This window comes from Cucurbita moschata, unplaced genomic scaffold (genome assembly GCF_002738365.1).
Source record: "Cucurbita moschata cultivar Rifu unplaced genomic scaffold, Cmos_1.0 Cmo_Scf00015, whole genome shotgun sequence".
Classification (NCBI taxonomy): Eukaryota; Viridiplantae; Streptophyta; class Magnoliopsida; order Cucurbitales; family Cucurbitaceae; genus Cucurbita; species Cucurbita moschata.
The window spans coordinates 2,560,584-2,582,823 of record NW_019268531.1 but is presented as its reverse complement, the minus strand read 5'-3'; the positions used below and the strand labels follow the sequence as shown (position 1 = coordinate 2,582,823).

At 37.3% G+C, this 22,240-nt stretch overlaps 7 protein-coding genes across 9 annotated transcripts; 2 read left to right on the top strand and 5 right to left on the bottom strand.

Moving 5' to 3' along the window:
* Nucleotides 1-339: 339 nt before the first annotated feature.
* On the bottom strand, nucleotides 340-4,302 carry LOC111453257 (lactoylglutathione lyase GLX1). 3 transcript variants are annotated; one of them, XM_023094292.1, is made up of 9 exons: nucleotides 4,176-4,302; nucleotides 3,044-3,179; nucleotides 2,844-2,968; nucleotides 2,351-2,415; nucleotides 2,067-2,279; nucleotides 1,685-1,732; nucleotides 1,460-1,567; nucleotides 1,199-1,351; nucleotides 340-626 (listed from the first exon to the last, which is right to left on the bottom strand). In XM_023094292.1, exons 2-9 carry the CDS (start codon nucleotides 3,157-3,159, stop codon nucleotides 579-581), a joined length of 876 nt encoding a protein of 291 aa, XP_022950060.1. In that variant the 5' UTR covers nucleotides 3,160-3,179; nucleotides 4,176-4,302; the 3' UTR covers nucleotides 340-578. The 3 variants fall into 3 exon arrangements, with proteins under 3 accessions (XP_022950060.1, XP_022950061.1, XP_022950062.1); XM_023094293.1 differs by lacking the exon at nucleotides 4,176-4,302 and adding an exon at nucleotides 3,426-3,534 and having other exon boundaries at nucleotides 547-626; XM_023094294.1 differs by lacking the exon at nucleotides 4,176-4,302 and adding an exon at nucleotides 3,268-3,377 and having other exon boundaries at nucleotides 547-626.
* Nucleotides 4,303-7,205: 2,903 nt separating this feature from the next.
* LOC111453522 (5'-adenylylsulfate reductase 1, chloroplastic-like) lies at nucleotides 7,206-9,936 on the top strand. Its single transcript, XM_023094649.1, has 5 exons — nucleotides 7,206-7,386; nucleotides 7,823-7,978; nucleotides 8,108-8,234; nucleotides 8,547-9,342; nucleotides 9,455-9,936. The coding sequence occupies exons 1-5, from the start codon at nucleotides 7,305-7,307 to the stop codon at nucleotides 9,680-9,682; spliced, it is 1,389 nt and encodes a 462-aa protein (XP_022950417.1). The 5' UTR covers nucleotides 7,206-7,304; the 3' UTR covers nucleotides 9,683-9,936.
* Nucleotides 9,937-10,050: 114 nt separating this feature from the next.
* On the bottom strand, nucleotides 10,051-10,720 carry LOC111453523. Its single transcript, XM_023094650.1, has 2 exons — nucleotides 10,409-10,720; nucleotides 10,051-10,326 (listed from the first exon to the last, which is right to left on the bottom strand). The coding sequence occupies exons 1-2, from the start codon at nucleotides 10,478-10,480 to the stop codon at nucleotides 10,075-10,077; spliced, it is 324 nt and encodes a 107-aa protein (XP_022950418.1). The 5' UTR covers nucleotides 10,481-10,720; the 3' UTR covers nucleotides 10,051-10,074.
* Nucleotides 10,694-13,152, bottom strand: LOC111453473 (probable rhamnogalacturonate lyase B). Its single transcript, XM_023094593.1, has 13 exons — nucleotides 13,108-13,152; nucleotides 12,905-13,026; nucleotides 12,785-12,835; nucleotides 12,598-12,664; nucleotides 12,419-12,499; nucleotides 12,147-12,299; nucleotides 11,895-12,068; nucleotides 11,656-11,811; nucleotides 11,465-11,511; nucleotides 11,302-11,392; nucleotides 11,062-11,203; nucleotides 10,836-10,956; nucleotides 10,694-10,766 (listed from the first exon to the last, which is right to left on the bottom strand). The coding sequence occupies exons 1-13, from the start codon at nucleotides 13,150-13,152 to the stop codon at nucleotides 10,694-10,696; spliced, it is 1,323 nt and encodes a 440-aa protein (XP_022950361.1).
* Nucleotides 13,153-14,201: 1,049 nt separating this feature from the next.
* Nucleotides 14,202-15,455, bottom strand: LOC111453472 (probable F-box protein At4g22030). The gene has a single exon (XM_023094592.1). The coding sequence runs from the start codon at nucleotides 15,453-15,455 to the stop codon at nucleotides 14,202-14,204; it is 1,254 nt and encodes a 417-aa protein (XP_022950360.1).
* A 2,781-nt stretch (nucleotides 15,456-18,236) lies between these two features.
* On the bottom strand, nucleotides 18,237-19,697 carry LOC111453268 (probable F-box protein At4g22030). Its single transcript, XM_023094311.1, has one exon. It carries the CDS (start codon nucleotides 19,585-19,587, stop codon nucleotides 18,334-18,336), a length of 1,254 nt encoding a protein of 417 aa, XP_022950079.1. The 5' UTR covers nucleotides 19,588-19,697; the 3' UTR covers nucleotides 18,237-18,333.
* Nucleotides 19,698-20,729: 1,032 nt separating this feature from the next.
* LOC111453269 (B-cell receptor-associated protein 31-like) lies at nucleotides 20,730-22,189 on the top strand. Its single transcript, XM_023094312.1, has 2 exons — nucleotides 20,730-21,147; nucleotides 21,681-22,189. Exons 1-2 carry the CDS (start codon nucleotides 20,865-20,867, stop codon nucleotides 22,064-22,066), a joined length of 669 nt encoding a protein of 222 aa, XP_022950080.1. The 5' UTR covers nucleotides 20,730-20,864; the 3' UTR covers nucleotides 22,067-22,189.
* Nucleotides 22,190-22,240: the final 51 nt, after the last annotated feature.

Genomic DNA, 22,240 nt, shown 5'->3' with positions numbered 1-22,240 from the left:
AGAGGAATGGCAATGGATGCGTCACCACAGGCACGGCCACAGCACCCAGTGGTCACCCTCTTCTGACTCTCGTAGCTGTCTGCATGCAACCCTCTACAGATGCTTGTCCCACCACCACCACCAACACCAAATTCTTCAGCCCAATCGACCCATGTCTAATGGACCAAGCTCAAATGATCTCTTCCTGTGTACAGGTTGGCTTATTCAGCTACAATATACGTAGCTCATCTGATTTCGCAGGATGTTATCCAGTTCACGAAGTTTGGTGGAGGGACAAAGAAGAATCAACTAGGTGAGAAAAATCTTATGGGAGCGATGGGACAAAGATATATTAGCATGTAGGAAGGAAGGCTACATTAATAACATGGAACTACTTAGAAGTAGAGTTTGTAGATTGCTTTTTTGCTTTTGAAACGTCGTACAGGCCATAGCAACTGCTATACCACAGGTGCAACCACTTGAAAATGTGAAAGATTTGGAGCCATTGTCAGACTCTACATTATTCCAACATAGATAGGTAGATACCACATAAGCAGGACGGTTTTACCCCATCGCTTGTTTATTTAACAGGACACAGCTCATTGATGTTCCAATTCCTTTTGGAAGTCTGCATTATCAACAAGGACCTACAAAGAGTAATGAAAAGCTTAGCCCACATTTCAAAGCTAATCAACTACTAGGCTTAAGATCACATGTATCTCAAATTTTAAGCTCGAGTGCATGGCATGCGTTATCATATGTTTGGCATCACCATTCAAAGATTTTTTAAACTAAATAATGTTTCCCTTTCAATTATCTCAAATGATCCTTTTTTTTTTTTTCAGAACATTCATGAAGTAAATCTAAAAACACCATACATGAGTAGCATTGAAAACAGCCATTAGAGGTATTCCAACTTGTATTCCTTTATGATACGAAGAATCCTCCAAAAATAAAGACACGATTGCAGTTCCACGTTTTCTTATTAAAAAGGCAAGTGCACTGATCTTACCCCTCGAAAGTAAATCATAATAATAAGTCATTTTTACCATAAGAGTGAGTTGATCGAGACACTTAGAGCCATTTATAGCCCGTTTGGAATGGCTTTCTATTTACTAGTGTTTTAAGTGCAAAAGAAAAAGTATTGGCACTTGAATTTTGACAATTAGAAATAATGTTGGACCAAATTGAATATAGAAAATTACAATAAGATACTTACAGTCTTCCAACCATCAGGATCCAGAAAGGAAACAATTTTTGTGCCGATTCCAGGAAGTGGTCCTGCTTGTCGAGTTATCTTTCCTCCAAGTTCCTGGTTAACCAGTTTGATAACCTCAGCACTCTTATACACATCATCAGTACCAATGGCAACCTGAAACAAACCAAAATAATCGTTTAACAGGTACACAATAGAAAGAAAGAGTTTCCGTTTAAAATTAATTAAATAAATAATAGATGGAGAAAGGTGTGATAAACTCACCTGAGCATATGCATTTCCCTTGGTATACTCAGTCACACCATAATTATAAGTTAACTCTAGCACTGTCGTCTCTAATTCGTCTGCATATCCCATCATGGCGAGGGTGTACTGTAGGATGCATATAGCGAGATAAAAAGAACGAAAGCATTTCCAGTATCAGAAAGACAGAAAGATCAATCCATAGCGAAAGAATTGGTGGTAACTGTAAAAAGAAAACTTGCCAACCTTGTATTCTGGCCTATCAACCTTCTTCAATAACCTCATTCCTAAGGCCTACGCAAAGAGAAACCATAAAATACGAGAACATTAATAAAAATCCGATAGAATAGACATATGAATATATATCTCAAACAACTTATGTTTAACAAAAAAAGGCAATTTCTATAACAATTTATTTTGCGATTTGCACACTTGAGCAAGTTTTGGTACAATCGTTCATTTTCCAGAATCATGTTGCTCGAAGGTTAAAACAAAGAAGCCACAATAATTATAACGAGCATCTTTTAATACTACCATGTCATCGTTCAAGAATTCCTCTGTAAAACAATTTCTCCAATAAGACGGTAGGATATTAAACAGATAGAAACAAATTCGTTTGAATAAATACCTTCTCATAAAATTTGATAGAGCGTTCCAGGTCACCAACACGAAGCATTACTTGGCAGAGTGGCTCGGGAGTGGGACCTCTTTGGATGAGTTCAAAGATATAACCATCAGGATCTTTTGCAAAGGCAATAACGGAGGATCCTCCTTTGACTGGACCAGGCTCCCTGGTAATGCTCCCTCCCTTTGCTCTTATATCTTCTACAAGTTTATATACCTAGAAGTCCACGAGAGTTTATTTTCAGTTTAACACAAACAATTAAACTTACTAAAATGGGACACTCTTACATCTTGAGATGCAATAGCAAAATGGCCAAAGCCTGTCCCAATATCATAAGAACTAATTCCATAATCTGCAAAACACCAACAATATGAACTACCATCAATATCAAAGTTTATCACCGAACCAAAATAGACAAGTTGTAATGAACTCCAGAAAAGATAAGTTTCAGAATTTAGATCGACCCATTCATGCTCAAACTTAAGCGACCAGGCTGGGGAAGAAACATATTCATTTCTCCCGTCCATATAAATTTGATGGATAGGAACCACCGGCAGGCAAAATATGGTTGAAGACAGACGAAGAAATTATAACCAACAGTGTTTGCCAAGTAAAAGATATTTTGCTCGAGAAAAATAAGCTAAAGCCACAATTTTAGGTTTTCCATCCCACTTGTCAGATTTTATCAACATTACGAATCAAGAGTACTTCACGCTAATCTGAGAACATAATCAGAGATATGCGTGAGCATGATGAAACGGATAAATGAAGGGTTCATACTATATGTCAATTCCACCACAAAATTGGAATCCTCTGGACCAAATCCAAGGAAGGCATTAGAGTATTTCTCTTCTGGTACATCCCTCTTCCTCAATAACTTCATCCCAAAACATTCAGTATAAAACCTGAAAAGTAAACAAAGAATCAGAACAATCAAATGCAAAATGAAAATTTTGTTGTGCCAAATAATAGAATCGTACTTGATAGTGCGGTCAAGGTCACCGACACGGTAAACAACATGAAGAAACCGACGCCTGTCCTTCTTGGGCCATTCCAACAAGTCGGCATTCGGAGCAAGAGATGCAGCCTCGGCCATAGCAACTGAACTCGACTAGTCTGTAAAAATTGACAAGAAGATGATTACAAAACCAAAATTTATTGAAACTTCATAACTTCAACTCCACACACCCTAGTAAAACTTTACATCTTGAGCACAATCAAGCAACATTAGCTGACCATGTGGATCCTAGCAATCACGTCTAGATGACAAACACGATAGATACTCAGGAACAACAGAGAAGCGACAGAGATATGTGAAATTTAATAGCACAACATGGACTGAGCCGCTTGAGAGAAACTCACCACTCGCCAGTTGAACAGGGGAAAACAGTGTAATGAAGTAGCTCGAGAGTACTAGAACGATCTTGGCAGAATTGAGGAAATTCATTGATATCAACATATGGGACTTATCTTCATAAACAAATTAGACATACGTGGACCAATGAAACTCCATTTCCGACTTCTTTTTCAACTTTCTTTTTTAGTGCAAAAGAAGTGGGGTGGGATTTAACCTCCATTTCCACTCATTTCCCATCTGTCTTTCTATCAAATTATACTAGAAATTATCTCTCCCGTACAAGCATACATGATGTCTATTATAATATTGCATAACAAAAATATGGGTGGACTTGACCATAAACCGATCATAGTGCTGGTAGCTTTGAACACTGCTCACTTGAACAATGGAAACTTTTATAAATTAATAACATTTCTATCTCATATTTGATTTCTATATCAACCATCTTAGAGAACTTTGTGCAAACAGTTGGTGTGCACCCCAGAAAACAGACCTAACAGTGTAAAGAATTCTTGCCTCCAAAAGGGAGAAAAGAAAATGTTCGGCTCCAAGACAGTGGCAGTAGCAGAAGAGAAGAGAAGGAAAGGTGATATTGGTCCACAGCAGTAGCAGTTGTAGAGGAAAGGATGGACAAAAGAAAAGGGCTGCTCCACAGCAGCAGGAGTGCGATTGATCGGAGGTGAATACCGTGTGGTCGAAGAAAAGGAGAGTGGTGGAGATGAAGGAATTCCAGACATCGGTGAGAGAGATCATACCTCAGTGTCGCGCGCCTGTCAAGGGTTGCAGAGGAAGAGAACAAGTGCCCTACTCTTGATGCCTCAAGACTCTCGTGTACGGGGAAACGGTAAACACCGCAATCCGGTACAGCGGCATCGTTCTATATATACCCTCGAGATAGTGGTTAAATTACAATTTTATTTTTTAATTTTTTAACTTAAATTTAATCTCCAAATTTATATAAAAAAAAATTATCCTCAAATCTATTCAACACAAATTTAACATTTAAATTTATAATAATATATCAATTAATTTTTAAAATCTTTAATTTTGTTATAAATTTATAAACCAAATTTAAACATATATTACACACTTTTTTTCTTTTTTTATAAATATCATAATCCTTGATAAGAAAATGGGCCTTTGATGCCATAATGCTAGTCCGGATATATTGTACATTAATTTTTATTGATATATAAAATAGTTGACAAAGATGTACATTATAAAAATGTGACAATATCTTTTCCAACATCTTCCTTTAATTTATGTAAAATAGAAAAGTAAAAAGAAAAATAAAAATTCGACTTTATGAAAAAGAAATATTATTTCCATACGATGCTAATATATTTCGTGTCCTTACAGCCGTTAGATTTATAGATGGGACCACATTCAGATCGCCACACGCTTAACCGACGCTGTCATGGTGTGCTCTTGGATTCGTGTCATTATACAGAATTGCCCTGGAGGTTGAGGCTTTGAGTCAAGGACTTTTATGTAATTTTCCATCAACCCATTTGGATCTGTTCATTCAGCTTCGTATTTTTCTTTTCAATCCTATATTCTTTCAAGTCCAAAAAATGGAGTAAAGAGTGAAGCCCAACAAGTGTATGGGCTGTTAAACTTTTAGAGTCCACAAGGCCCATTTGAATGGGCCGGCTTTGGCATAGTTTGGCCCATTCACACTCGGATGCATAGACTCATACATGCATAGGCATTTTAGATTGGTAGATTGGTTTTCAGCACCAATATCCACAAAAAAAAAAAAAAAAAACAAACTTTATTTTTGTAATTATTAAAAATAATTCATTTCCTTAACTAGATTTCATACACAAAATGTTTAATTTCAATATTTTTGTAATTATTTCGTCCCATAATTTAATAATGTCATTCATGCGACCAATCTAGACTTGATTCTATACCTTAACATTTAATAAAATTGATGAGTTGGTTTGCTCACGCCAGAAAAGCTACCACTTTTGTTTTGTTTTTTTCTTTTTCAATTCTTTTTTACGAATAATAAACCCATTTTCCCCTCTTCCAACCAATTATCCGATGTGGATTATAAAAATATAAAAGAAACAATTAAACAAAAAAATAGCACACAAACAGACAAATTAATAATAATAATAATAAATAATAAATAAAAGAAGAAGAAGAAAATATGGCTTTGCCTCTTTACGTCTGCAAAGGACATGCTTCTCCATAGGCTCCTCAAAAGCGAGATTCCAAATTCCCACTACCACCTTTACACATTTTAATTCTTTTTATTTTATTTTATTGTATTAATGCAACTTGTTTATAGCATATACAATTATGATATATCTATTTTCTTGGAATATAATAATAGTAATAATAAGTCATAATTTTAACTCTAATTAATTTTATTTGAAATACATTCGATAATCTTCTTCGTCTTAGTTTTAAATTTACACTCATATCTATTCGATAAAATTCTTGTTTTTTTACATGCGTATCTAATATTTATTATATTCTATATATATTGAAATAAACAAAATAAATAGACAAAGTGATAGTGATGCCAAGTGAATGTGATAAAAGGGTTTATAGAATAATAAGAACCACAAATATTTAATTAAAAAAATGATGGCCTTACAATGGCATAAAGACGCTAAGCCACACTATATTTGTATTCTAAAAATAAAAATTAATTCTATTGGTGGAGAAAAATGGAATTTGTGGTCGCATTTAGTGATGGAAATTGGAAAACGACCCAATATTTTAAATTTTATTATTATTCTGAACGCTAAAATTTAACTAAAATAATTAATTCAATAAAATATAATAAGAGAGAATTCAAATGAGGATCCAACGTGAGCCGCCTACAAACATTATAAATTTAAGTCCAAATATTAAATTCACATTTTAAATTGGAGGGGTCTTCGTATTTTCTACGTAATACTAATTATAATAATAAAAAATTCGTAATCCACCAGAAAAGTTTATTTAAAAATTAAAAGAAAAATAAATACGAGGAATTTGATAGCCATAGAATCTTTATTTATATATATTTTTATTTATTTTTAATCTAAGAATCTCTCAGGTTCTATGCCTAAATTTTTTTTGGTGGGTTTTTGATAAGAGAAAAAGATGGCACCTTTTATACTAATTTTTAAATTACCATTTTAAATTATAAATATCAAAATAAAATATATTAGAATGTATTAAGATATGATATTTGGAGAATATATTTTAATAATTAGTTATGGAGTAGTTAGTAGCCTATTTTATCTTATGATTGGATTAGCAGTATAATTTATCTTATTTACAATATTTGATTAGTTATATATTTTTCCTGATATTAGTTGATAGTTTGTATCCTATATAAATCGTTGTAAACATAAATGAAGATCATAGATCCCAATTCTATTTATATTTCTCATTCCCAATAAATTTTTTGATCCAATGCTACATTTTTTTTTAATTTAAACAAATAAAAATGGAAAAAATAATAAATTTTTTTTAAAATAAGATTAAAATAAAATTATATTTGTACAACACAAATTAAAACTACTTTCTTTTCCAAAAGCAAAGCACTAAAAAAACATTTTTTTTTAATGGGAGGCTTGACCATGGGGATCCCGGTTGAAGTACGTGACGAAAGCAGTGAGCGCCGCGCGTCTAGGGGACTTGAATTCTGAACCAGTAATAATCAGCCACGTAAGCAAAAAGACGAGGCGGCTCTAATCCGTAATATCGTCCAGGTTCAATGAACCACAAACGTCTTCCTCTCTGGACCATCGATATTTATCGTTCCATTTTGCTTTCAGTATCAAATTATCAATACGGTGTTGGAAAGCTCAGAGAAACACAAATTTCTTAGAAAGAGCGTTCGAAGAAGAAGCTTTTAGAGCGAGTTCGATTCTACAATGGCGCTTGCTTCTTCTTCTTCAGCTTCTGCGATTACTGGTTCCAGTTTCTCTCGTTCCATTTCCGCCTCTGAGCCTAAAGGTACTTTTAATTTCTTTCTTTTTTTTTTGTCACTCAATGTTTGTGCTTTTATGGTTTAATTATGATTGCTTGCGGAGAAGCGTGTTGGTGGATGGAAAACAAATTCTTCTTTATGTTTAATTAGATTCGCCAATTCCTCTTATGGAAGTCATCTTGTCAAGCAATGGCTGCTTGTTCAATTCTAGATTTGCCTTTTTTTTTTTTTTAATATTGAAATTGACATCAAAATGGGCAATGAATCCACTATTCTTCATTGGAGACAAGCGATTCTTTGTTTGACCGTTTTAATTTGTTGCCCTTTTTGTTATGAATGGCTAGATTTACGTCGCCGTGTTATAGTGTTTTGCTCTGAATTTCTGTACTCCTCTTTAACAGAATCGTTTTTCAATTGTTCTTTTCTATACTCAAGTCTGATGTGTTTGTTGGACCTTTGCAGCCCCGCAAATTGGTTTGGTTAGGTTGTTCAGTAGGCCTAATTTGCCAGCCTCGTCTGTGAACTATTCGCAGAGACGATGCTCTGTAGAGCCTCTACATGCCGAACCAAAACGGAACGACTCCGTTGCTCCTCTGGCAGCTTCCTCCGTTGCCCCTGGTGGGTCTTCTTTCTCTTTGTTAATTTTCGTTAATTTTCCTAGCAGGAATTCTTGATGGCTTTACGAGGGCTTCTGAGTAGGAATTTGGTGTTGGCAGTGAAATTGATGTGTTTATACATTCATTGCAGGGGTGGTTGAGGAAGTGCAGGTTGAGGACTACGAGGGTTTAGCTAAAGACCTTGAAAATGCTTCACCCCTTGAAATTATGGACAAAGCCCTAGAGAAATTTGGCAATGATATTGCTATTGCTTTCAGGTAACACGTCTGAACCGATCAATATGGCAAAGTTAATGTCTAGATGTGTATTAATTATTCTTAATATTTTAAACACTTCAATTAAAAATTTGTTGGAATCCAGTGCGGCCCTATTAGGAGAAATACATATAAAATTTTACATTGTATGCGGATATTGTCGTAATCATAACTTTTCAGAAGAAAAATGGATTAAGAATTAAAAGACTTTCAAAATTTTGTTGGTCAGCGGCGCTAATGGCACTTCAATCATTCTCACGTTTTTCTTTATTTTTATTGTACAAGAAATTAAGTTTTTAATGTTCTTTCCTGCAGTGGTGCTGAAGACGTTGCTTTGATCGAGTATGCCCATTTAACTGGTCGGCCATTTAGAGTTTTCAGCTTGGACACTGGAAGATTGAATCCAGAAACATATAAATGCTTTGATGAAGTGGAAAAACATTACGGCATCCATATTGAGTACATGTTCCCTGATGCTGTTGAAGTTCAAGCATTAGTCCGAAGCAAAGGGCTGTTTTCCTTTTACGAGGATGGGCACCAGGAATGCTGCCGTGTGCGCAAGGTGAGGCCTCTGAGAAGGGCCTTGAAGGGACTGCGAGCATGGATCACTGGTCAGAGGAAAGACCAATCCCCTGGAACCAGGTCTGAAGTTCCTGTTGTGCAGGTGGACCCTGTTTTTGAAGGGCTGGATGGTGGTATTGGTAGCTTGGTCAAATGGAATCCGGTTGCTAACGTTGGCAGTAAAGACATATGGGACTTCTTACGATCCATGAATGTGCCGGTTAATTCATTGCACGCACAAGGATACGTCTCAATTGGGTGTGAACCATGCACGAGACCTGTCTTGCCATGGCAACATGAGAGGGAAGGAAGATGGTGGTGGGAGGATGCGAAGGCTAAGGAATGTGGTCTTCACAAAGGAAACCTTAAGCAGGAAGATGCAGCCGAGCTAAATGGCAATGTAAAGGGAGACTCTACAGATGTGGATATTTTTGAGTCTCAGAATTTGGTGAGCTTGACAAGGGATGGAATAGAGAATTTGGCAAGATTGGAGGGTAAAAAGGAACCATGGATTGTTGTTCTGTACGCACCTTGGTGCCGCTTCTGTCAGGTAAGATGCCATGTTTTTAATATAATCTCTTCTTTTCCTCGTCATTTCACGATGATATTACCCATCTTTATTATGAGATTGTTTACAATTTCCATCTATTCAAATTGAGCAGGCAATGGAAGGCTCCTATGTTGAATTAGCTGATAAGCTAGCGGGGACAGGAGTGAAGGTTGGGAAGTTTAGAGCCGATACGGCGAAAGAGTTTGCACAGCGAGAATTGCAGCTAGATAGCTTCCCCACCATACTCTTCTTCCCTAAACATTCCTCTCGGCCGATCAAGTACCCCTCGGAGAAGAGAGATGTTGACTCGCTTATGGCTTTTGTGAATGCTTTCCGATGATCAATACACAGTTGAGGCCATACACCTATACAAAAATGAGGCCAGCGATTGAGTCAATGACACAGTTGACACAGGATGCAGTCTAAAATTTTCGCATAATCTAGAGTACCGTTATTCCATGTAGATTTTTGGGGTTTGGGTCTGTCCTATCTTTATAGTCTCGGTAAATATCCGTGTAGGATTGATTGTTGTTGTTATCAAATCAGCTAAGCATAAACAGTAAGTTGTTTGTTATGAAATTCAGGTTTGATTAAGTGGAATGTTTTGAGTTTCCCTTCTCAAGAACTTGGGTTCCTTTAAGAATACATCATTTGGTCCACGCCGAAACCAATATCAATCACAAGTGCTCAGGATCTTTCGATTCTGATAAAATAGAGCATTCAATTAGATGTTCAACTTGATGGAGTATCATCAGGTGCTTCCAGTCTTAAATAATCGTATAAAAGTCCACAGAGTTCATCTCCACCTCTTGCCTGCGTCAGAAATATGGAGTTATCTCCCTTAATAAGCATTGATGATGGAATCTCAACACTATAATTTCGATACAGTCCATGATTTCCATGTCGGCAAACTGTGTTATCCATTCCCAGATTCATCAGCTGGAAAACCAGTGACGACTCCGACCCCATTGAGTTGACATTGATCTGCAGGCATAAAATGAAACAGTTTATGAGAGAAACCAAGAGCAAGCCATTTCTCCAACGTTTTCCTGCTTGCTTTTTGTACCTTCAAGTCCGAGCGTGTGGCGGATGCAATCGCCAACCTCAGCCGGTAAGTTCCTTCGGTTAATGATGTCATGTTGAACTTAATACTCCATGTTGTTGCAACAAACTTACCATCTTCCCCTCTTCTACAGAATAGCAGCAGTCACCGTCAAGTGTATTTTAACGTTCATCTTGTCATTATATATGATGGGTTGCAAGTACAAACCTGCAAACTTGAGCAAAGAACCAATCTTTTTTCGGATCATTGATACCCACAGTGAAAACTTGGTCATTTATTGGATGTAAATCACTGTATCCCTCCCATAAACCATATTGCCTGAACCTGGATTTGGTACACAATCAGATACAGGATATATTGCCTACAAATTTCCAAGTAACCAAGTATAACTCACTTTTCAGGGCTGTGAAGAAATAACTTGTTGACATACATCGGATTCACATCAGGAACATAGAAGCTACCAGCTGTTCGATCAGGAAAACCAATCTCCCAAACAGTAGGACCATCTCTGAGGGGACTATAGGTCAGAATGCCAAGATGGGTATGAGATCCTGATCAATATCAACAACTATCACAACTAGTTGAAGTAGTAGCATCGTAATAATTGTATTAGACGTAGGAAACAGATAAACTTCAGTGAAGAACAGCAAAAGGACCTGCAGATACTGTTACTAGTGATTGGTGAAGATAATCACCAATGAATCCAGGAACCCAACCGTGAAGTCCATAGACTCCTGGAATAACGTTTCTGATAGTGAAATCTCCATTGGAATCTGTTTGTACCCAAAATTGATATTCCTAGACGAAGTTATGAAATCGAAGTTGTTATTAAAGTTTATGAGAGTAACAAGTGCAAGAAAGTTCCTGTCCTAGGAGAGGTAAGGAATAGCTTTCACCTTGCTCTCTATTTGCCAGCCACCTTCTTCTCTAGCAGCAGATAAACCAACATGTGCATCTCTCGCAGGGATGGGGGAACTTGAAATAAACCTGGCGAGAGAACGAAAGAGAAAGTCACCGAAAGGAAAATCACCATTCCTTAGAAATGGAAGCCAATTTTACCTGTCTTGGACTAACAGTCTTCCTGAAATGGAACCACGTTCATTTTCCTTGAAATAAAAAGATGAAGACACAAAATTGTATGGCCATGCTGTTTCCTCTAGCACTCTCTGTCACGAGGCTGTGGATCAGTTCCCTGCAACATGTTGAAGAATGCAGGCACAGGTTGAGAGAGTTGGATATCAAACAAATACCTGTTCTTTTGCATCCATCCATAAATTGTGAGCCTCTGATACATCTGAGGTGGAGTTAAGGTATACAAGAACAGGACCAAACACCTTCCTCCATGCCTCTCCTTCCTTAATATGTGTAAGTATATCTTCTCCAATGTAATGTGTTCCATGAAACATCTGTTGCATCAGATGATCAAACATTTCTTCTACACCAAATGTTATGACCATTGAATTGGAGCAGAGGTAAGAAAAAAACTTACAGCAAGACATGTAGGACCGGTATGAACTGTGAGATTTTGCTTTGTTGGACCGCCATTTCGGAACTCATGGCTTGGAAAAACTACCCAGAAACCTATGTTGTTTGGGCTGGAACTAATCCATCCATGAACTCCACCATCTTTGTTATCCACTGAGTATTGGTACTTATCATCTACCTGCATTTAGTCCATATGTTCAAGGCAATCCTTTTGTCTAGTGCAGGTAAAGCAAATAATTTAGGCATACATTCTCACCTCTCCTTTCAGATCAGGATTAATGGGATTTACAAGCAGAACTGACTCTGGTACAATTAGTTCTTCACCTCTTCCTGGATGCAAATCTTCTGGCATTGGCATTATTCTTTGCTTCTCGTCTGAAATTGCCATGTAGTGGAACCTAATTTGACCCTAAATTGGTGAGCCAAACAGCACAAGCCGTGCATAGGCTGGGGCAGAAATACTACTTACTTTTCTTGTCGTAGTTTAAACACCATTCTTGTCTGAACAAGATCGAAAGCCCGACATGCCGATGGGTGCTCGTAGATTGCATAGCAGTAGAAGCCTGGCATACCAGTCCTCATTATGTACCTAGAGGACAACTTAGAAGCCTGAGAAATTCAGCAGAATTTAGAGATCTTATTTGAATGTACAACCTTATGTCTACACTAAGTGGAAGTTTGTTGCCTCGAGTTGATGGGTTGAAAACTTTCCTGAACGATATCTCGATCGTGTCGTCAGTTGCATTGATGACATTAAACTCAGATCCCTTAAGCCTGCAAATTTAAAAGGATTCAAGGTTAGTATCCTCAATCGTGTCGTCAGTTGAACGATATCTCGATCATGTCGTCAGTTTCCTATGATTTGAGGACAACAATCTAATGAAGGTAGCATACAATTGGTATCTGTCCTTGCCACCAGGCCAACTCCAGTTGATATCCCAATATCTGCACGCAGGAAACAAGTCTCAAAAGTAGTTGCACGAAATCCTCCTGAGTGTCTGAAAATTGAGTTACCCTCTTTTAGATTCGCTGGATTTGACATCTAGCAGATTGTCCATGTTTCCATACTTGATGCCACTAACATAGCCTTGGGGGTTGGATATGGTCACCATCAACAATCCATTGTCCAATATAACCTGCAAAGAATCATAGCACACAAGGATTACAGAGAATCTGATGACGAGGAAGCAAGAGGCATAGGGCTGCTCAAAACTAACATGGGAGCCTTGGTTTTGCAGCCTCAGCTTCTTCTTCTTCCCCATTGTAGAACCTCTACTTTTCTTACCATCACTCTCATCTTCTTTCGTATATAGGTCAGCTGGTCGTTGGTTACTAAGAGCATCACAAGATTTGGACACCTTCTTTCTTGTTTGCATCAAACTACAATTATGATATGAGAAAGTAACGAAGAATTGGCTTTACATTTTTGTAAGTAGCTTTTCAAAGTACCATTTGACGTTCTTGTCGTCGTTGTCGTTGTCGTTGTCTTCATAACTTTTCTATATCATCGTACCCGAGAGCAGAGCCCTTCTCTATGGTTCGGCTCTATTCCCTCCGAGTCCCGGCGAATTATTATTATTCTTTTGTATAGTTACCAAATCAATCTTGACCTTTTTATGGCAGAATGGTTAAATGATTGAATGTTGGCCATTCGAGAAAATCTTGCTCTTGTTGTGTATTATTATAATCATAACTGAATCCCAACCCACCAAATTTTCTAATGCTTCACCAACACTCCTATAAAAGCTTACTCTTCCTTTCATTTTTATTTATTTATTGTACTTGGTCCGGTTAGACGTTAGACGAACACGACTCTCCACAATAGTATGATATTGTTCACTCTGAGTATAAGCTCTCATGGTTTGCTTTGGGCCTCCCAAAAGTCTCACCCCCAATGGAGAGAACACGACTCTCCACAATTGTATGATATTGTCCCCCCTGAGTATAAGTTCTCGTGGTTTTGCTTTGGACTTCCCAAAAGTATCACTCCAATGGAGAGAGTATTCTTTGTTTATAAACTCATCCATCATCCAACAGGCTCCGCCTTTTCAATCCTTTTTTAAAATAAATAAAAAACAGTTTTTTCTTTGAAATTCATGAAAATGTCAACAAGGCATATCAAAAGTCAAAGACACAGCGAATTAAATAATAATAATAATACACCAACCGCTAAAAAAATATTCAACCAAAATTGTAGGTATGTATATTGGTCAACAATGATTTTTACTATACACGATTGGACGAACAGAACGTTTCTCATCCCAAAAGAATCAACGAATCAGAACTTCAAAATAATAATTAAATAAATAAATCAAAACAGTTTGCTAGCGAATTCATCCATGGAAATCCCTTCTTGTCTAGCCGCAGCAGATTTGGCAGCCAATTGTCTGAGCTGAGATAAGCTTCTTCCCAATTTCAAAGCCACCTTCCTTTCGAACACTTCCCCATTTTCCCTCTTCTCCCAATTTGTCTCCTCCAGCGTCCCTCTAATGGATTCCTCCATTACCCCGAAGAACCCCGCCGAGTTTCTGTACATCTCAAACACCATCCCAATTTGCCCACCGTGTTCTAACGCATTCATGGCGGCCGCCAAAGAACCGGCCGCCGCCGCCACCACCATCCCCCCGGATGACCAATCACCCACGAAAGCAGAACCCAAAGCCGCAATGCCGGTGAGAAGAGGGCCCGAGATTGCCAAACTCTTATGAACCTTCAATACTAAATTCCCAAGTCTAGCGTAGTCTCGAGCGTCTTTTGTCTTCATGACTTCAACAACTTCTCTCATTTCGGCTTCAAGTTGATCGCTCCATCCATTGGAACCTTGTCGTTGGTTTCCATCAAAATGGGCGTTTTCGTTTTCCGTCTTAGATTCGTCAGAATGAGAAGAATTGGGCCACCATGAAGCCGGCTCGAGCTTTTTGGGGAATTTTTCAAGCATTACACCAAGTAAAGGAAGTGGGTATGCTCTATCAAGCGCCAACACCTTTTCCATGGCGGAATCGACGTCCCTTTGAGTGGGAGCTCCAACCGTAATCAAGGTTTGGATTTGGGTTTGGAGCTGCTTGAACAATCTAGCTGCATTTCGCTGCTCCTCAGCCAGCTGTGAGGGTTGGATTTTGTTAACCATAACCAACATCCCTGTTGCGGCAGAGAAGAGCAGAGCCGAGGAGAATTTCAAAGCCAAAAGAGGAGCTCCAAGGGCTCCGACAGCGGGGGCGGTGGCGGCCATAACAGAGGCAGCGAGAGTGATCATGTTGATGGAATTGAGGAAAAGGGAATTCCAGTTGTCACGCTGTTGGCAGATATTGTTGTGCATCTCTACCCTGTCAGCTACGATGTCCAAGATGGCGTGGAGGTGCGATGTGAGGGGGGATTGGGTAGGAGGAACGATATTAAGGGGTTGGTTTAAACAAAGCTCTTCAATGAGCTTGAGGGAGGCGGTGGAGGTTTTGGGGAGTCTGGGAACAGAGACACGGAGACTGGGAAGCTTTGGGACGTGAATGGAAGCTTGGGTAATTGTTTTTCTTGAAGAAGGGAGGAGAAAAGAAGGTTGTAAGGAAGCCATTGTTGGAACAAGTTTGGAGCTTGTATCTAATGGGGGCTTGTTTGAGAAGGTTTTGTATGGAATTGAAGTGGGAGGGTATCTAACGGTGGCTGGGGTTTTATAGGGGAAACGAATTGAAGGGTCAGATAGCAACAAATTTTGACTAGCAGGCTGAATTGACTCGGCTACCTAGCTGACTCGTGCTTCCTGACTCGTTCCCCCCATTTTTGTGTTTAAAATTACGATTTGTTCAAAAATATTACATTCTTCTCGCTTGGATTAGGTCTCCCAAAACAACGGTGCCGTATCATCCTACGTCCTTCTATATTTGACGCTTCATTTCTTCTTCTTTGGCTGGACATTTGAATTGAATCATTTTTTTTCCATAATTCTTTTTAATCTATTGTCATTTTTAATTTATTTAACAAACCCCCAAAACATATGTTTAGCCCCTTTTTTCTTTTTTTTCCATTTAAGTGAATATATATATATATTAATTATGTTATTGAATTATTGGTTTATGCGCATCCATTCAAATCTCAAACTTATAATTATATCGATTTAAAATCTCAAACTAATAATTATATCAATTTAAACTATAATCTTTTCATAAATAAAATAATTTAGGTCATTATTCTAATTACCCTTTCTTTCGTTTAAAATTAGCTCCAAATTATTATATCTAAAAATTTCAATGAAAGTAGGAAGAAAAATGATAAAATTATTCTTTCTAAATAAGTGTAGTTTAATTAAATTATAATATATATTTTCTCTAATTTACATTAATAATTGTAAAATTTAGAAATTTTATACAAATATAAAAAGTAAGCATTAAAGATTTTAAAACCAAATTTGAGTGAATGATGTAAATTGATTCAATTATGGGGTTAAATGGATATAATTAATATTTTAGATTTTAATTCATATAATCTCCAAAATTTTAAGTATAAATGGATTCTATTTTTTTATTTTATTTTCCTTTATTAATGAATGGAGATGCTACTTAGATTCTTAATGATATGACAAATTTAGAGTCTGTGTTGATTCACTTGGATAATATATATATTTTTTTTTTAATAATTCTCCCCTTATAATATTTTTTTAATATATACAAAAACTAATATTTCTTTTCATAATTAATTTTTTTACTTTTATTTATAAAAAAAAATCGGTTGTATAAACATTACTTCATCTATTAATTTGTTTGTTTGGTACTTTCTGCCAATATATTAAAATTAAAAAAAACATAAAAAGAAAAAAGAAAAGTAGAAAAATAAGGAGAATGAGAACTAAATTAAGAGAGAAGTCATCGTTGGACTTGGTCCCCGAGCAAAACGACGCCGTATGAGGTTATACGCAAGCAAGCAGTAAGTTTGACTGTTGATTTGTTGTATGCCTTTGAATTGACAATTAAGTCTATTATTTTAATCGGTCCATGCAAACATTCAGGACGTATAAAATTGTTGGTTTTTCGGTTTTTTTAAGCTATCGTGTCGTGGTTTTATATATATATATATTATTAATTATTATTATTATTACTATAAATAAATAATAAATAACATATACTTTAATTTGTCTAAATGTTATAGGTTGTTCTAATTTAATTGTGGTCAAATAATTCGACCCACTCCATAATATTTTACCCATTGTCAATTACATCACTCAAATGACATTAATAATCTCTTTCTTCTACATCCAACTTTCTTATTTCCATTTTTTATCCTTTATTTATATTACTATTTTTTTTTTAACAAGTTGAGAGTTGAATTATAATTAATTGATTCAATATCATATTATATAGTAATATTCCAACCACTTTTTTATTTTTGTGTATGATCTTCTTATTATTATTTTTTTTAAATAAAGATAAAAGCTTACTTTTGTAATTATATTGAATCGAGACGAAAACCAAAAACAATTAGTCAAACATATGAATTTGACTATTTGATTTATTCATTTGGATTTGCAGAAAAAAAATATTTTTATTGATAAATTTATGAATTGTATCAATTTTAAATTTGGAAGTCGATGAAACTGCTATCGTTGTTGTCGCTTGGATCTCATTCACTACTGTCGTTGTTGGTAATGACACTGAAGACGAGAAGAACACAAGAGTGTGGTTGTTTACGTGGATATCCTATTTTTTAGAGTTAGATTTCTTATCTTTATGATGGTGGCGTCTAGCCTAGAATTATTTAGTTGTTCTTATTTTTTTTTTTTTTTTTAAGTAATAATACATGACATTGTACAAGAACTACCTTTGTGTTATTTTTTTCTTTTAACACTAAATTCAAATAAAAGCTTCTACTTTTCTACAGATATAGTATTTAATTATAATTGGAAATTTTAAGTAAGTTTTAACTAAATATTAAATTCATAATAAATATATCATAATTATGTATTTTTGTATATTGGTTTTATTTAGCTAAAATGGATTAAAATTTTTAAACTTTACAAAGTATTTAATAGCTTCACACTTCAATTTTTTTTTTGTCATTTCAACTTTTTGTCGAATATAATTTTTATTTTAAAATTGTCATATAGAATAATAATTTATCAGACAAAAGTAAAGATTAAGAGATTATTATTATTATTATTATTATTATTTAAAAGTATATATAGAAATATGTTAAATGAAAGATTCAAATCTGTAAAAAAAGAAGTATATATATGGAAATATTTTAAATAAGAGATTCAAGATATCTCTTTAAAAGTAAAACTCATTAATTAGTGTGATTTTAATCCAAAGGTTAAATTCGGAATATCAATATATATATTTATTATTATTATTATTATTTACATGCTCGGATGAACATAACGTACGTTTCCCATCTCAAGGAATCAACCGATCAGAAATTGTAGAATAATAATAATAAAATTTAAAAAAAAAAAAAAAAAATCAAAAGAGCTTGCTGGCGAATTCATCCACGCAAATCCCTTCTGTTCTAGCGGCGGTGGATTTGGAAGCCAATTGTCTGAGCTGAGCTAAGCTTCTTCCCAATTTCAAAGCCACCTTCCTTTCAAACACTTCCCCGTTTTCCCTCTTCTCCCAATCCGTCTCCTCCAGCGTCCCTCTAACGGATTCTTCCATCAGCCAAATCAACCCCGCCACGCTTCTGTACATCTCAAACACCATCCCAATTTGCCCACCGTGCTCTAACGCATTCACGGCGGCCGCCAAAGAACCGGCCGCCGCCGCCACCACCATCCCCCCGGGTGACCAATCACCCACAAAAGCAGAGCCCAAAGCCGCAATGCCGGTGAGAAGAGGGCCTGAGATTGCCAAACTCTTATGAACCTTCAATACTAAATTCCCAAGTCTGGCGTAGTCTTGAGCGTCTTTTGTCTTTATGACTTCAACAATCTCTCTCATTTCCGCCTCAAGTTCATCGCTCCATCCATTGGATCCTTGACGTTGGTTTCCATCAAATTGGGCGTTTTCGTTCTCTGTCTTGGATTCGTAAGAATGAGAAGAATTGGGCCACCATGAAGCCGGCTCGAGCGTTTTGGGGAATTTTTCAAGCATTGCACCAAGTAAAGGAAGTGGGTATGCTTTATCAAGCGCCAACACCTTTTCCATGGCGGAATCGACGTCCCTTTGAGTGGGAGCTCCAACCGTAATCAAGGTCTGGATTTGGGCTTGGAGCTGCTTGAACAATCTAGCTGCACTTCGCTGCTCCTCAGCCAGCTGTGAGGGTTGGATTTTGTTCAGCACAACCAACATCCCTGTTGCGGCAGAGAAGAGCAGAGCCGAGGACAGTTTCAAACCCAAAAGAGGAGCTCCAAGGGCTCCAACAGCGGGTGCGGCGGCGGCCATAGCGGAGGCGGTGAGAGTGATCATGTTGATGGAATTGAGGAGAAGGGAATTCCAGTTATCTCGCTGTAAGTGGAGATCGTTGTGCATCTCTACCCTGTCTGCTACGGCGTCTAAGATGTGGTGGAGGTGTGATATGAAGGGGGATTGGGCATTAATGGGTTGGTTTAAACAAAGTTGTTCAATGACGTTAAGGGAGGCAGTGGAAGTGTTTGGGAGAGTGGGAACTGAGATACGGAGATTGGGAAGCTTGGGGTCGTGAATGGCAGCAGGGGCAATTGTTCTTCTTGAAGAACAAGAGGAAGAAGGGAGGAGAAATGAAGATTGTAAGGAAGCCATTGTTGGAACAAGCTTGAAGGGTTTAGAACTGGAGTGGGAGGATATGGAATGGTGGGTGAGTTTTATAGAGGAAATTAATAAAGAGAGGAGAGATAAATCACAACTAACAAAGCAAAATCCAAACTTTTATGTGGGGGGGAAAGAAATCAAGCTTAGCCATCGTAAATGATTAATTACCTTTTATTTTCTGATTTCCTATTTCCCATACACTATAAGATTAACTTGCTTTTGAACAACTTTCCATTTGGGGATTGGAAATGAGTTCACTTGTTGCTTTATGGATGCCTTTACATTCAATATTCAAAAACCCCACCCATCTTTCAACCAAAAACTCAAATGTGAGATCCCTTCTGGATCCCGGAGGGAGGGAAATGAATGTACAAGTTCTCTTTACGCTTTTCCTTCGAGATTCACCGCTAGCCGATATTGTCTTCTTTGGGCTTTTCCTTTCGAGTCCTCTTTAGGCTCTTCCTTAACCCGTCCTTTTTAGGCTTTTCCTTCCAAATCCACGGCTAACATATATTGTTCTATTTGGGCTTTCCCTTTCGAGTCCTCTTTAGGCTTTTCCTTAACCCGTCCTTTTTAGGCTTTTCCTTCCACATCCCCCGTTAACAAATATTGCCCTCTTTGGGCTTTCCCTTTCGAGCTTCCTAAATGAATGTAACAAGTGCTCTTTAGGCTTTTCCTTCCAGATACACAGCTAGCAGATATTGTCCTGTTTGGACTTTCCCTTTCGACCTTCCATCAAAGCTTTAAACCACAGCTAGCAGATAATGTTCTCTTTGGGTTTTCCCTTTCGAGCTTCCCATCAAAGCTTTAAAACCCGTCTACTAAGAGAAGGTTTCCACACTCTTTTAAATGGTGGGACAATATCTATTAGCGGTGAATCTCGGTAGTTGGGCTTGAAAAAAAAACTAATTCAACTGAGGGGGAATGGAATGAAACAAAATAATAAATAGAATAAAAAGAAATAATAATAATAAAAAAAGAATAGGAATATGAAGAAGAAGTGAAGTGAGCTAGAACGTGGGAAGGCCACGCCTTTTGTGTCTTTCCTTTGTAAAATCCATAATTTATTTAATTAATGCTTCAACTCTCGCAAGGGGTTCGTTGGTGCTCGGTGATTACGCCCACCTTCCCTCCTCCATTGCTTCCTTCCATAACGCAACCCATCTCATGATATTTGGCCATCATTTTTGACACCTTCCATTCCATCGCTCTTCCCTCTCACGCCAAGATCCAAAATCTGCAAATCAATCCCAGTTTCATTTCTCCAAATGATTCAGCTATTGTTCACGCTGATTGCATCGGAGATGCTTCTCATACTGCTCTTCTCCTTCAAGACCCCTCTCAGGAAGCTTGTCATATTGGCCGTCGATCGGATGAAGCGCGGACGCGGTCCCATTATGGTGAAAACCGTCGCCGGAACTGTTCTTATAGTTCTCCTTTCCAGTCTTAACAGTATGGTTACGATCCAGAAACGTTGGGTTGATGACGGTGCCGTCACCCCCACCGATCAGGTTCTCATGGTCAGACACCTTCTCGAGGCCACGCTCATGGGTAAACCCAACCTTTTCATTTTCTTCCGTGTTTCGATTCAAGATTTCCGACCTATCCATGTCTTTTCCCCTCATTGGTTTCCCCGTGTCTGAATTTGGCCTTGCCTTTTAGAATGTGGATTAGTTCTGGGAATGATTTGTCTGAAATCGTTGAGGAATTGCGCCCAAATTTAGAATGCGCTCGATTTGATTTCATTTGATTAAGCGGATTTGAATTGCGTATTTAGTTTCTAATGAATTTGGTGCTGTGGTATTCTGAGCTCATCAATTCAATCTTGCTTCACTGTTTCATTAGAGTGACATTAGCTCGTTAAATCATACGCATTCTTAATCGGTCTGCTTTGGCTATCCTTATGCATTAATTTAGAGCGTTTTTGTACAGAAGGATTGAGCATCTTGCCTTCACTTTATTACATAATTAAATAGATAGTTGATGGCTCTCTTCTTAGGTTATGAAAGCTTGTTATTTCTTTCAAGAACCCTTTAGTTTTGAATGGTGAAGGAGCTTGAAGTAGGTGAACAATTTGGTTGCAGGGGGGTCTCTATTCCTGGCACTTATGATTGATAGATTACATCATTACATGAGAGAGTTGCATATACGAAGAAAAGGCATGGAAGTCATAAAAAAGCAGAGCAGAGCGATGGAGGAAGGGAAAGTTAGCAGCAAGTCAGAGGAGATCAAAGCATTGGAAGAAGAGAGAACCAACCTGCAGACCAAACTCAAACACTTGGAATTGGAACTTGAGTCGAAGGCAAAAGATGTAAGTGCTTCAGAAGCCAATGTAGTTGCTCTAAGGAAGCAATCTGAAGGATTATTGCTTGAGTATGACCGTTTAGTTGAGGAAAACCAGAACCTTCGTAGCCAATTGCAATCCGTGGATCGCAGATTGTCTCGGTCGGGCAGCAAGAAGAACTCTTAAGGAACTGAATCTCACTTCTTCAAGTACAAAGGTAAAGCACTGAAACAAGAATGGATTCTCACTCAAAACTGAAAAGAATTGTGATAAATTTCATGTTTATTATAGAGAATATCTTCGCTTCTGTCATTCCTCTGTCTGTAGCTGCTTCTTTTTTCATTATATAAATATACCATG

Bases quoted from the DNA above. Each gene is read 5' to 3' on its own strand.
- LOC111453257 (XM_023094292.1), bottom strand. From the start codon at position 3,159: ATGGCCGAGGCTGCATCTCTTGCTCCGAATGCCGACTTGTTGGAATGG. The intron at 2,416-2,843 runs GTATGAACCCTT...GGTGTTTTGCAG, and splicing joins TGTGGTGGAATTGACATATA to ATTATGGAATTAGTTCTTAT. The intron at 627-1,198 runs GTAAGTATCTTA...TACTCTTTGTAG, and splicing joins ATCCTGATGGTTGGAAGACT to GTCCTTGTTGATAATGCAGA.
- LOC111453522 (XM_023094649.1), top strand. From the start codon at position 7,305: ATGGCGCTTGCTTCTTCTTCTTCAGCTTCTGCGATTACTGGTTCCAGT. The intron at 7,387-7,822 runs GTACTTTTAATT...GGACCTTTGCAG, and splicing joins TTCCGCCTCTGAGCCTAAAG to CCCCGCAAATTGGTTTGGTT. The intron at 7,979-8,107 runs GTGGGTCTTCTT...CATTCATTGCAG, and splicing joins AGCTTCCTCCGTTGCCCCTG to GGGTGGTTGAGGAAGTGCAG.
- LOC111453523 (XM_023094650.1), bottom strand. From the start codon at position 10,480: ATGACATCATTAACCGAAGGAACTTACCGGCTGAGGTTGGCGATTGCA. The intron at 10,327-10,408 runs GTACAAAAAGCA...TTATGCCTGCAG, and splicing joins CCACACGCTCGGACTTGAAG to ATCAATGTCAACTCAATGGG.
- LOC111453473 (XM_023094593.1), bottom strand. From the start codon at position 13,152: ATGGGGAAGAAGAAGAAGCTGAGGCTGCAAAACCAAGGCTCCCAT. The intron at 13,027-13,107 runs GTTAGTTTTGAG...GATTCTTTGCAG, and splicing joins TGCAAAACCAAGGCTCCCAT to GTTATATTGGACAATGGATT. The intron at 10,957-11,061 runs GTCCTTTTGCTG...GATATTGATCAG, and splicing joins ACTAGTAACAGTATCTGCAG to GATCTCATACCCATCTTGGC.
- LOC111453472 (XM_023094592.1), bottom strand. From the start codon at position 15,455: ATGGCTTCCTTACAACCTTCTTTTCTCCTCCCTTCTTCAAGAAAAACA.
- LOC111453268 (XM_023094311.1), bottom strand. From the start codon at position 19,587: ATGGCTTCCTTACAATCTTCATTTCTCCTCCCTTCTTCCTCTTGTTCT.
- LOC111453269 (XM_023094312.1), top strand. From the start codon at position 20,865: ATGATTCAGCTATTGTTCACGCTGATTGCATCGGAGATGCTTCTCATA. The intron at 21,148-21,680 runs GTAAACCCAACC...ATTTGGTTGCAG, and splicing joins TCTCGAGGCCACGCTCATGG to GGGGGTCTCTATTCCTGGCA.